This window comes from Archocentrus centrarchus, chromosome 24 (assembly GCF_007364275.1).
Source record: "Archocentrus centrarchus isolate MPI-CPG fArcCen1 chromosome 24, fArcCen1, whole genome shotgun sequence".
NCBI classification, from domain to species: Eukaryota; Metazoa; Chordata; class Actinopteri; order Cichliformes; family Cichlidae; genus Archocentrus; species Archocentrus centrarchus.
In genome coordinates, this window is record NC_044369.1 from 29672733 (window position 1) to 29685150 (window position 12418).

Here is a 12418-nt window from a genome sequence, read left to right on the forward strand (position 1 = left end):
GAGAGGCTCAGAGCTTGTCCTGTCTCCATCCTCTCACTAAAATTGACTGTCTAAGTCTCATAATCTTAGATTCAGCCAAAAAAGTATTTTTGATCTTGTTTTGAGAGTGATGTACTAAGCAAGAGCTGAATATGTAAGATTATTAAATGTGTTTTGTCTAAAAACTAGATATTAACACATGATTATAGTCTGAAACTTCCCAAATTAAGTGAAATTATCTGCCAGTGCAGTAAGATAATTAGACTTGGTAAGACTTCTTGAAATGAGACAAAATATCTAATCATTCTAAAGATGAGATATTTTGTCTTATTTCAGAAATAGGTGCAGCAGTTGGTGAACCGTTGTGTTTTTCTGCTTGTGCTCTGCTCCCTTTTTTCCTGTTTTCTCCACATTTGTCTTTGTCCTTTCTTGCTTTTTTTCTCTGCCTGTCAACTCTGGCATTGCTATAATACATGTGCACTTATGTGAACAATAACACAAATGAATAAATAAATAAAACAAAAACAAAAACACTGGAAAAGCAAATATATTTGGCAGAACAGTGCATTCAGATCATAATTCTGATTGCAAAAACTGCCAGACAGGACAAGACAGGCTTTAACAAGAAAAAACACTGAATGAAGCACAAACTGTGCGTCTCGTTGTCACAGGAATGTGTACGTATTATTCTGGCGATTTAGAAAATGTATAAAATGTTGTTAGACTTGATTCTAATCTGAAGCTGAGTCTCTTACACTGCTGGAACTGCAGCTACTAGAACACAGACCACACACCAAGAAGGTTATAATGATTTTTATTGCAGTACTATGTTGCTTTGTTTGCAGGTGTGTGCGTTGGTGGTAGATTTTTCTTTAACAGACCAGCAAACAGCAGAAGACATTTTGGTGATGAATTAGAGGCAAAAACAAAATGCTCTGTGCTACATGGATCAATGCCACGGTAGAAGCAGCAGCAGAGCGGACATCTTCACTGAAAGTTGTGCTTTCCTGTGGCACCTGCCCTTTGATGCTACAATGTAGATCTTCATTTAGCCTGTATAAAAGAGTTTGTTGCTCTAGAAAAAAGCCCTCCATAAAGCTAGGGCATCTTACTATTCATCAGTAATTGAAGAAAAGAAGAACCCCAGGTTTCTTTTCAGCCCTGTAGCCAGGTTCAAAACTCTGCTCTTTTAACTTTAACTAGTAATGACTTCATGAACAATTAGAGAAAAAATATTGATAACCATCTCAAAGACATCTTTATGTTCAGCTGCTTTCAGTAGTGGTACTAGTATTTGTTTAGACTCTTTCTCTTTGACTCAGCTTTAGGAGATAACTTCAACCCTAACTCCTACACTTGACTGGAAGAGTCCTCTTTCAACATACCACTACTCTGCATCACTCTCAACCAACTGGTTCTGCCTGCTTCATGCATAGCAAAACTTATTTCCTTGACTTCCTGCTGAACCATTACCAGAAGGAACCTGGCAGGATTAATGAATCATGTTCACTTAGAAGCTCAGGCTGCTTTACCCAGAGTCTTGTTGTCTCATAGTGAGTAGCAGATGCTGTGAGTTCATTCATTGTTTTTTTTTTTTTTAAAGCCTGTCATGTCTGGCATTTTTCACAATCGGAATGATGATCTGAATGCACTGATGTGCCAAACATATTTGCTTTTACAGGAACAGCTCTATAAGTTTTCTATAGGCTATTCTTGTTAATGTTTGTATTTTTATTTTTTTATTTAGTTATTTATGCCAGGCCTGACAGGCAACAAGGAAGGGGCAAGAACAAGAGAGGGGGGAAAAAAAGAAAAAAAAAAGGGGGGGGGGGGGCAAAGGGAAGAAAGAAAAAAAAAATAATCGAAGAAAAGTAGATATACACACACACACTCACACATCCATACACACTAGGGATGCGCCGATCCGATATTCAGTATCGGTCCGATACTGGCCTAAATATACTGGATCGGATATCGGAAAGAAATAAAAAAAATGTAATCCGATACATTAAATAACGTTTCGCTCACATTAGCTGCATTACAGGGCTCAGTCGTCTTCTTCTTCTTGTGGGTTTTCTCTACTTCAGCTCCCGGACATACTGCTAGCGAGCGCAGCTATTAGCACTAGTGACCGTCCGGTACCGCAAGATCCCCTTCCCTGTCAAAATATTTTTGATACTTTAATCCCTGATTTGTGACTAAATATAGACCTGCAGTAGAAACGTATTTAGGAGAATGCTTGTGAATATAAAGCATTACAAGATTGTGCTCACGCAGCCCCTAGTTTTTCACGTGAACACTGATGACACAACAGCAGCAGTCAGCTGATTTATGTGCAGTCTGTCTGCACAAGCGGAAAGAGGCGGAGCCGGTGAGCTCTGATGGAGCAGAAGGAAATGTTTTTCTAGTGTCCAAAAGAAGCCTTTTCGTCCCTGTAACCTCCATTAAACCTTTACTGGGAAACAGCTGGAGGTCCTTCATCAACCACCTGATCAGTAAGTGAAGAAAAGAGAACTTTGTAGCTGCTCCATCCACCCTGGTTGTTTCACACAGGGAAAAACTGCAGTGCGGAAGTTAAAATATGCAGATGAACTGTTAATATGAAAAAAAGTATTTCTTATCCAGTTACTTGGGTAATCAATATAAATAGAATACACAATTGCTAAAATAATCGATAGTTGCAGCCCTAATGAAATTTGCAACATGCCATAAGCAACACCTTCTCACACAGAAGCAACAGGATTCAGGTGATAGTTATTGTTGTAAGTAAGTAAAGTTTATTTATATTTTTCACAGACAATAAAGTGCTGTATAATAATTAAAACACAATGTCACCCCCTCCACCCCACTATGTTAAAAACATAACATTACCATATTAAAAGAAAAAGAATAAAAATAAAGTCAGAAACCAGAAAGCCTGGTAAAACAGAAAAGTTTTCAACTATTTTTTAAATGATGCCACAGAGTCAGGTAAATGGAGCTGGAGTGGTAAACAGTTCCAGAGCTTTGTTGCCACTGCCTAAAAAGCTCTGCCCGCCCTGGTCCTTAGTCTTGTATGTGGGACAACTAAAAGACTTTGATTTTGTTGTGTGAGAGACTGTTGACTTCTTTTTTTTTTTTTAAATGCCTTGATCAATTTTAAATATCGGATTTATATCAGTATCGGCCGATATCCAAATGTAAAATATCGGTATTGGTATCGGACATAAAAAAGTGGTATCATGCCATCCCTAATACACACACGCATGCACATACAAAGGGCAAGAGTCCAGAGAGCCAGAGGTGATGAGCAGCCTGTTAATGTCCCGATACAGCATTTCATAAGGTTGATGTACGAACTTTGACTGGTCCATTGCAGCTTTGCTGCTTGGCATCATTGCGCTCTCACATCACCCAATTTCAGCAAAGCTGTTGGACAAATGGCCTCACATTTGACTCTATAATAAATTGGTATACAGAGGACTTTATGGTCAACGCAGTGACTGCAAGGTGCCCAGGTCCTGTGGGTGCAAAACAAGCCCAAAGCATCAGCCTTCCAACACTGTGCTGACAGCTGGGATGAGGTATTTGTGCTGAAATGCTGTTTGGTTTTTGCCAAACATGATTCTGTGCATTATGGCCAAACATCTCCACTTTGCTCTTGTCTGTCCAAAGGACATTGTTCCAGAGGTCTTATGGTTTGTTCAGATGTACCTTTGCAAAGCTAACTGATGCCTATAGAGTCTGAGATATAGCTGTTGGTTTCTTTGCAGTTTCTCTGAGCAGTGCACGGTCTGACCTTGGAGTGAATTTGCTGAACATCCACTCCTGAAAAGATTATGCAGTGTGTTAAAACAACTGAAGGCTCCAGACCAACAGACTTCCAAACCTCTGCTTTTATAGAGGTGGTCACACTTACTGATGATCAGGTAATCAAGTGGATTTAGTTAGCAGCACCTGGCTGCTACTTACCCTCTTTATTCCTATGGAAGCAGTATGTACATTGTTTTTCACACGATTGCATGGAATCCTGTGAATCATTTCTTTTTTTACAACTGCATGACTTAAACTATGTTTTCAGTTGTGACTGGCAAAACGACTCATTCTATCACCAACACCTCCAAATGTGTTTCACCTTTGAAGTGGAAAATATTAAGTTTGTGTACAGTCAAAAGTTTGGACACGTTCACACATTCAGTGTGTCCAGACTTTTGACTGGTACGCTACATGGAGAGGAAACGGTACATATGAGACTGGACAGATGAAAAATCATGTTCAGGGACATGAAAATATGGGTGAAAACCTTTGATCAGGGGCATGAATCAATAGATTATTTCACAAACTGTGTTAGATTGAGTTTTATTTTTAGGCTCTGGCAGTATAACATGATGCTCTGATGTAACAGAAAAAGTCCAAAGACTGAAGACATATTAACCAAAATGAGTTTGCTGCCTAAAGCACAAATGGAAGTCTGGTCTCTGGTGTGAATATAGTGCACTTTGTTTACTCATCATCCACCCCAACTTCCTCTTGCAGGTTCAAGGGTAGTTTAGAAATGCAGGCTGACCAAAATGTCACTGTGAACATAACCAGCCAGCTTAGGGTCAAATTAGATGGTTGGTTAAAGAGTCAAAAAGATAATTCTATTACACAAAGCAGGGATGGACTAAACAAAGAAATATCAGCTATACAGTCTCAGAATGAAGTGCCTGTATTAGTATTTGTCTTGTAGTTCATTCAAGCAGCAATGTGCATTTTACAGTTGCACCTGTTACCCCGACTTCAGCGTTAGTATGAGGAACTTCAGTGCATGCGTAATCGGTGCCCTTGTAATACAGTGTCTGCTCACAGCTGGTTGGAGGGTACACTGATGTCCACACGGAGCCATTCATTCAAGAAACTTGCACTACTTTTATACAAGCAGATCATGGCACACACACACACACACACACACACATGCGGAACCACAATCTAAAGCACTAAAATTCATAAGCACGGCTGAGAGCTGCTGGTTGTTGGTGTGGTTTGTGACGATGACGTTGCAAGTAACTTCATGATGGCAGATCAGTTTTGCTGGAAAATGAGCTAAAATGTAAATTTTCTTACATTGTTTCAATGTTCCACATGGTTCAAATGTTATTCCAGATGCTACCTCTTTAGGAGAATCCTGTTTTTTGTACTTGTGAACGGTTTTTGTATTCATTTGAATTTATGGAATTCTTTATTGTTTTTGTTTGTTCAATATTTGTGGTTTTAGTTTTTTTCTTTATTAATAGTTTATTTGTGTTCTATGCTTTTTCTACATTAGGTTTCTATGTTTGCATGTATTTTCTGATTGAGTTTCTTACATTTGGACTACCAGCAGGAGTTGTCTGCATGCATCTTTTTGTTTTCTGTTTGCGCACTCTCTATATGTACATGGTTCCTTTTTGTCTGTTTTTATGTGCTTCCAAAAAAGTGCGCTGTGGCCGTCTTTCAGAGCCTGTAGCGTTGAGAGCTGTATGTGAGTAGATGCTGATATCACTGCTGTAGACACTAGGCCCGGCCCTGCACGGTCCCTATACACTGTGCATTACGGTTGCGTTTCACACCCGGAAGCACTGCATGCCGTCTTGTCTTCTTCTGGCACACAGGAGTTAAACTTCTGCCTCCATGTGGACAACTTATTGACATTAACCGTTGTGTGATCAGCCATTTGCGTTGAGGAAAAAGCGCACTGGTGTGATTGTTTTCGTGAAGGCAAAGCGGAGCGGCTACAGAGCGCAGCGCCATCCTCGCCGTCACACGGTGACATTGACACACTCGGAGTGTTTGTGCTGCTGTGCACAACTTGGTGCTCCGGAGCGCTCCCCCAGCCTCAGCTACAATGAGCGAATATTTCAGCCTTTCGGACTGCGACGTTATCGGCTTCGACCTGGACCACACGCTCTGCCGCTACCATCTGAAAGAGACCTCCAGGGTGAGTGTGTGCAGCGCGCGCGGCTAGCTCCGACACACAGCGGTACGGTGGCCGCGACGCGTCGGTCTGCAACACATCTGGAATGAAAACAGCCCGTGGCTGCCGACGGGCTCAGCGGGCATTTCTGTGTCACTTGCATCGAGGCATGCTGGTGGAAATGCTTGTGAGTGCGGTGGGAGGTTGGATGAAGGTGATGTGATGCTGCTGCTGCTGCTGCAGTCACTCTGCGTGACTCACGGCTGAACGTCGGCGGTGATGCTCACACATGCATGGCTTTAAGTGTTTAAGTCCCATCTGAGGCCTGCTGGCAGCCAACACATTCTCGTCCCCTTCTTCATTTGATGTCGTTAGAACAAATAATGACGGTACCTCGCGGACTCGTGGGGTATTGCTGGATTCTGTGACAGCGAATGACAAATAAAAGATGCTGAATCCCTGCAAGTTACCAAGGCCTGGAGTTCATATATGTTTTCTGGCAATGTCAGATATTCCCAGTGGGTCTGAATATGGAACCCCAAAAGTACCTAATAGATACATGATCTGATAACTACTACTGGTAGTAGATATGAAATTAATCAATAATTCGGCTATTTGATTCATTTAAAACCCCTTGATGCTAATGCATTAAAGCTGCAGTGATGTATATTATTGACATTCGCAATGCATCACGTGTAACATGATTGCATGTCAAAGCTTGTTTGTGATGCATTTCATATTGTATAATAAATATTATTGTAATGATATAGATATTTTCCAGTTATGTAATAACCAGTTGCTCTTCATAATATCAGGGTCATAATGGGTCTTTGGGGGCGTGACAGTCCCTGTACAGCTAAGGGAATGAGTCTGTGTTAACTTATTTGACAGAAACTGTGCACGTTCCCGTGATTTCTAACCACCTTATAAATAAAAGCATTGTTATATGAGTTAATAAAACCCCAGTTCCAAAAAAACAATGATTTTATTACAGTGCTGGTGGTTTTGAACTGGTTCTGACTAAAACGTCTGGTGCTTTCCATAAAATTCTCTATGGAGGAAAAACCCTGAGTTCAAGCTGGAGTGATGTGCATTTTTCATACTACCAATGGTTCATATAAACATGTAATGTTGAAGGTGTCGCTTAACAGTAACAGCTTCAGTAGTTTAACAGCCAAGTCTGTACTCAGATTTTTTGAGCTTCTTGTTGTGTTTTTGTTGCTGCAATTTCCAGTTGTGTTAAAATTCAGCTTATAAATCATGATTTGAATTTAGGATTTGATCGATGTCAAGCCTTCCGCTAAGAAGAATGGGAAAGGCTTTAGCATAGTCTTAATCTGGAAGAAGAACCTGCATATTTTTGACATTCAGTAGCGCTCCTTTATCTGCACACTTCAGTGTGTGATGTTATGTGCTCTTTGTGTTTGCAGCTCATCTATGAGAGCTTTGCCAGATATCTGGTGGAGCATAAAGGATATGACAAGGACCTGCTGAATCTAACTCCTGCTACCTGGGATTTCTGGTGAGTCGGCAGCATCACTTTTCCCAGCCTAAAGCAAAGTGTGACAAAAACAGGTAGAATTATTACAGTACCTGATGATCCTTCAGCGACTACATTCTTCTGAAAACCTGTGAAGAACATCATATCAACCTGCACGTCATCACTGATAAATACGTATTTCCCTCTGCTGTGTTGACTGTTAGTAGGCCATTACCAGCCCACATCGAGTAAAATCAATATTCACACTCAGATGTCACTATCAGCACCCACAGAACTTCAAGCATTCACCATTTTCAGCTGCCTGAAAGGCAGAGCACCATTCCAGCATACTGGACATTCCAACTGTAGTACAATTTTGCATTTATTTCAAACCATGAATATTTAGACCACCTCACACACGTACAAAAACAAAGATGAGTGGACAGCCTGCAAGGTCTATCTCAACTTGCTGTGTTTTAAATATATCTATAGCTAGATACCCCGTCACCAGGATGAAAGCATTAAAAAAAAAAGAGTATACTTTATATATCCTGCATATAAGGATATGTATATATATTTTAGATCTGGATGGATCAAAATCCCTCCTCGTTAGGGACGTAAAGGCCAAGAAAGACAAGAAATTCTTCAGCTAATGGCTAACATTAGCTAGATAAGGTAAGATTTATTTATTTTATCCCAAAAGTTGCAAAACAGTAAACACAACCACTAACAAAATAAAATAATAACTTGATAATAACCCATTTGTTCTAATATAAATAATAAGTATATAGTAGCCTAAAAAATGTAATGTATAATAAGTTGTTTTTTAAAATAAAGTTGGCAAACATTAGCTTGCTAATACGATTCACTGTAATTAGCTTCAGAGCCATTATAGATGCCTTCTAGGGCTGAAGTGACTCAGCGGTAATGTTTAAAATAGAATCCTAATCAAATCCATTCTAAGTTTAATTGCCCCACAATTGACAACCTACAGAGAAGGAAGCACTGCAATTTGGCCACTGAGTTTTATATGCAAGACGTGCTCATGTGCAGTACTGTTTCACTGGCAGCTCTGTACAAACTAAGGGGGTAGTTGTTAGTGTATCCAAACAGAACCTGGTAAAATGAAGTGGCAGGTAACAGAGAAAAGCCTCTCGGGGTTAGGCAGCGTCCACTGAAACTTAGTCACATTCATAACTCTTGCTTTGCCCTTTAGGCCAGTGTTTCTATAAGGATTTGGCATCATGTGAAAACTATGAATTGCTGAACACATAATTGAAGGCTGCATCCATAGTTAGACGAATGCATCTGCATCAGTACAACCTTTATTGTTTTTTGTTTTTAAGGAAAAATGTAGAGACTTTGTAAAAGAATTTGTACAAGAGCTGCTTTATGGGATTGCATAAGATTTCATGGCGAGTGAGTGCAAATAAAGGTAATAAACAAACAGTCCTGATTTCCACAACATGTTGGACCCAGAGCATATTAGATGAGAAGTTCTTCAGTTGATCCAGAACGCTGCAGCTAGAGTACTGACAGGGACTAGAGAGAGAGCAGATTTCTCCCATACTGGCTTCTCTTCATTGGTTCCCTGTTAAATTCAGAACTGAATTTAAAATCCTTCTCCTCACATAAAAAAATCTATAATAATCAGGTCCCATCATATCGTAAAGACCTTATAGTACCTTATTGTCCTAACGGTGCTGTCAGACTACAGGTTTACTTGCGGTTCCTAGAGTTTCCAAAAGCAGAATGGGATGCAGAACCTTCAACTATCAAGCCCCTCTACTCTGGAACCAGCTCCCATTTGGATTCGGGAGATCAACCCTCTCTCTGCTTCTAAGATTAGGTTAAAACTTTCCCTTTTGATAAAGGTTACAGTTAGGGCTGGATCAGGTTACTGTGAACCATCCTTCAGTTATGCTGCAATAGGCCTAGGCTGCTGGGGGGCTTCCCATGATGCGCTGAGTGTTTCTTCCTCATTCATCTCTTTTCAGTCACTCTGTGCTTAAATACCATTACTGTATGTCTGTGTAGATTCTCAGTCATCCAGGTCATAGTAGTCTCTGGAGCTTGAAAAAGGCGACTGGACTTCTTTTTGTAAAAGGACTTCTTTTTGTAAAAGCTTCTTTGTGAAAGAAGCCATCTATGTCCACTGTGAACAACCATCATTGAACAGAGGAGGTGGATTACGTCACCAACTTTCCCCCGCTTACAGTGCTGTCCTGAGCTCCCTTCCCAGACGTCTCAACCCCCATTCACACCTTTGTTCCAGTGACCTCAATAGGCCACAGGAAACAATGGAGCGGAGTCCTAAATTGGTTTCAACTGAAACCACTGATTAAATATGACCCACGCCCCCTTCACACCTGGGCACATGTGTTCAAGCACATGATCAATAGAGGGTCATAACCACCTCCAGGGGACTACGCCCACAGGGGTTTAAATACCTGGGTCTCTCCACCATTTGGTTGAGAACTGAAGAAGCCTTTCGGATGAGAGGTGAAACGTCTTCAAGAAACAAAAAGAAGTCCAGTCGCCTTTTTCAAGCTCCAGAGACTACCATTACTGTATTTAATCATTATCAATTATTAAACTCTGGCTCTCTCTCCTATAGTTTGTCTTTTGTCCTGTCTTTTTCTGCTCTCTTCTCTTTCCCCTCATCCCCACCTGGCTGTGGCAGATGGCTGCCCCTCCCTGAGCCTGGTTCTGCTGGAGGTTTCTTCCTGTTAAAGGGAGTTTTTCCTTCCCACTGTCACCACATGCTTGCTTATAGGGGGCTGTGTGATTGTTGAGGTTTCTTTCTAATATTCTAGGGTCTTTACCTTGTGATACAACACGCCTTTTGTGGCAGCTATTGGGAAGCTAACCGCTACACCAGATAACAGACTTTAAGCTATAATAAAATATTCCACACTGAGGGGGCAGATGCAATAAACTGTTTAGATTAATAACTAAAACATGCAGAAATTTACCTACACATTGCCTTTTCAGATTTAAAAAGCTGTGCAAATACACAGTCTTATACAGACTATTTTGTAAATGCCAATCATCTATTATTTTTACACTTAAGCCTCATTTGCTCTCCCTTTATTAGCCATGGATGGATGTAAATTCACAATAGAAACCTGTGTTTAGTGATCTCAGCTCTGATATCAGATATTATAGAAAAAGAAAAGCCACTTAAGGGAGAAAGAGTAACAGAGGTCGTCAACTCCGTTCGTTCAGAACCAAAGGATTTGGCAGATTTGAGAAAGAGATAGACTTTAAACAAAAGGCAAAAAAAATACATCAGTTAGCAGAAGGAAAGCTGCAGCTATTTACAGCACCCAGTCATTAGGCAACAATTTGACATGTGAAAATGTTGCTTTATGTTAAATATATACTTACTTTATTATTCCTTTCAATTACAAAGGTCTTGACTTGCTTAAAACAAAGGTATTGTTGGCATGGTCTGACATATGCTTGAGGTCCTTATATTTTTACAATGCATTTCCCATTTATGCGCGGGAAAAGACCTACGCAAGTTTTTGTGCATACACATTGTTTATCCATGTGGATATGGTGCATAAGCATTTCACACTGAATGCTCAGTGAAGGTGACAATTGATACACTCAACAGATGGCAAACAAATGTACGACTGCTGATTTTGTACATGTGATTCAGTTATCTGTAGTAGCAGTGTGGTGGGTAACTGTGGATACTGTTTTGTGTGCAGTTTTAAAGGGCTAGTGGTGGATCTGGAGGACGGAAATCTCGTAAAGCTAGCTGAGGATGGAACTGTATTAAGGTACGCTCCTGCTGCACGAAAGTTTCAGTGTTCACAGAACTCGAAAGTGACATGATAGCTTCATGCTATGCTTCGTGCTTTTTTCTGCTGTTTGATTAGAGCGACGCATGGAACCGGTGACCTCAGCACAGAAGAAATCATCAAACACTACGGCCCCAAAAGAGAGTGGAAGCACTTTAACAGCCTCAATACCTCCTTCACAAGATCTCGTATGATGTTTACATCCATCTGTATTAGTCAGTAACTGTAAGCCGTTAGCTCCTAACCGCTTAACATCTACCATGCCACTAGCGACCTGTTTAGAGATAGGGTTAGATGTGGGTTACTGATGTCTACTCCTTGATATGAAATTTTCACCTATTTGACATACCCTACTGAATAATAATCTTACAGCAGAATCACTGTAAGGCCCAAATGCACGTGAGAAACTTGATTTGAAAGGTAACGTCTTTGGCTGTTATGTTTCTGAAACTGTGCCTATTTAGCATGTGGCTAAATTCAACTCTAACCCTGTCCCTAATTGGTTTGCCAGCAACTTGATGGGAGTTAAGCAGTTAAGAAGCTAATGTGCATTTTCTTGCATTTTTTTTCACCTTTCATTAATTACCTCCGCCAAGGAGGCTATGTTTTTGGTAGTGGTTGCGTGTGCATGTAGGAAATGATGCTGGTATATGGGGATTCTAAATATAACTTTATAGTTTCCATCCAAATATGTCACGTTGATCTCTGACCTCACTTATACATTTCACATCTGCCTTTCTGTCAAGTTGATCCCAAAATGTGTCATAACTTTAAAGAAAGTATTGTCAAAGAAAATGAGCTGCCTACATACTTAATTAGTTAGTTAAGTTCAAGTTATTCATGTCCAGTTCTTTAACACCTATTTTTGATTGCCTACTTCTACATAATGTTTATGGAATCAAAGAAAACATTGGTCGTGCTTCCCTTATCTGATTTTTACTGCACTACAAACTTCTGAAAGCACATTTAAAAAGAAAGAAAACAAATTGAATATGCAGTACCAGTAAAAAGTTTGGACACTTTTGACTGGTTCTGTATGCAAAATACAATACTATTCCCTTAAGTGAGCACTCTTGGTGGAGGTTTGCGCTCTTGGAGTGTTTGTTGTTTGCTGATATTTTCTTTCGGGTTTTGCAGCAAAATACTACTTCTATGATAACTACTTTGATCTGCCTGGTGCTCTTCTCTGTGGACGAGTCGTGGACATGTTGCGCAAGGTGATTTTTGTTATTG

The 12418-nt window shown here is 40.2% G+C and overlaps 1 protein-coding gene across 1 annotated transcript in view; it reads left to right on the forward strand.

Moving 5' to 3' along the window:
- The first annotated feature begins 5824 nt into the window (after positions 1 to 5824).
- nt5dc1 (5'-nucleotidase domain containing 1) overlaps positions 5825 to 12418 on the forward strand; it is an 81059-nt gene continuing 74465 nt past the window's right edge. The window contains exons 1-5 of the mRNA XM_030721010.1: positions 5825 to 5917; positions 7324 to 7415; positions 11093 to 11164; positions 11264 to 11373; positions 12323 to 12402. Of these exons, the coding sequence (XP_030576870.1) occupies positions 5825 to 5917; positions 7324 to 7415; positions 11093 to 11164; positions 11264 to 11373; positions 12323 to 12402 (447 nt within the window). The remainder of the gene's footprint in view (positions 5918 to 7323; positions 7416 to 11092; positions 11165 to 11263; positions 11374 to 12322; positions 12403 to 12418) is intronic.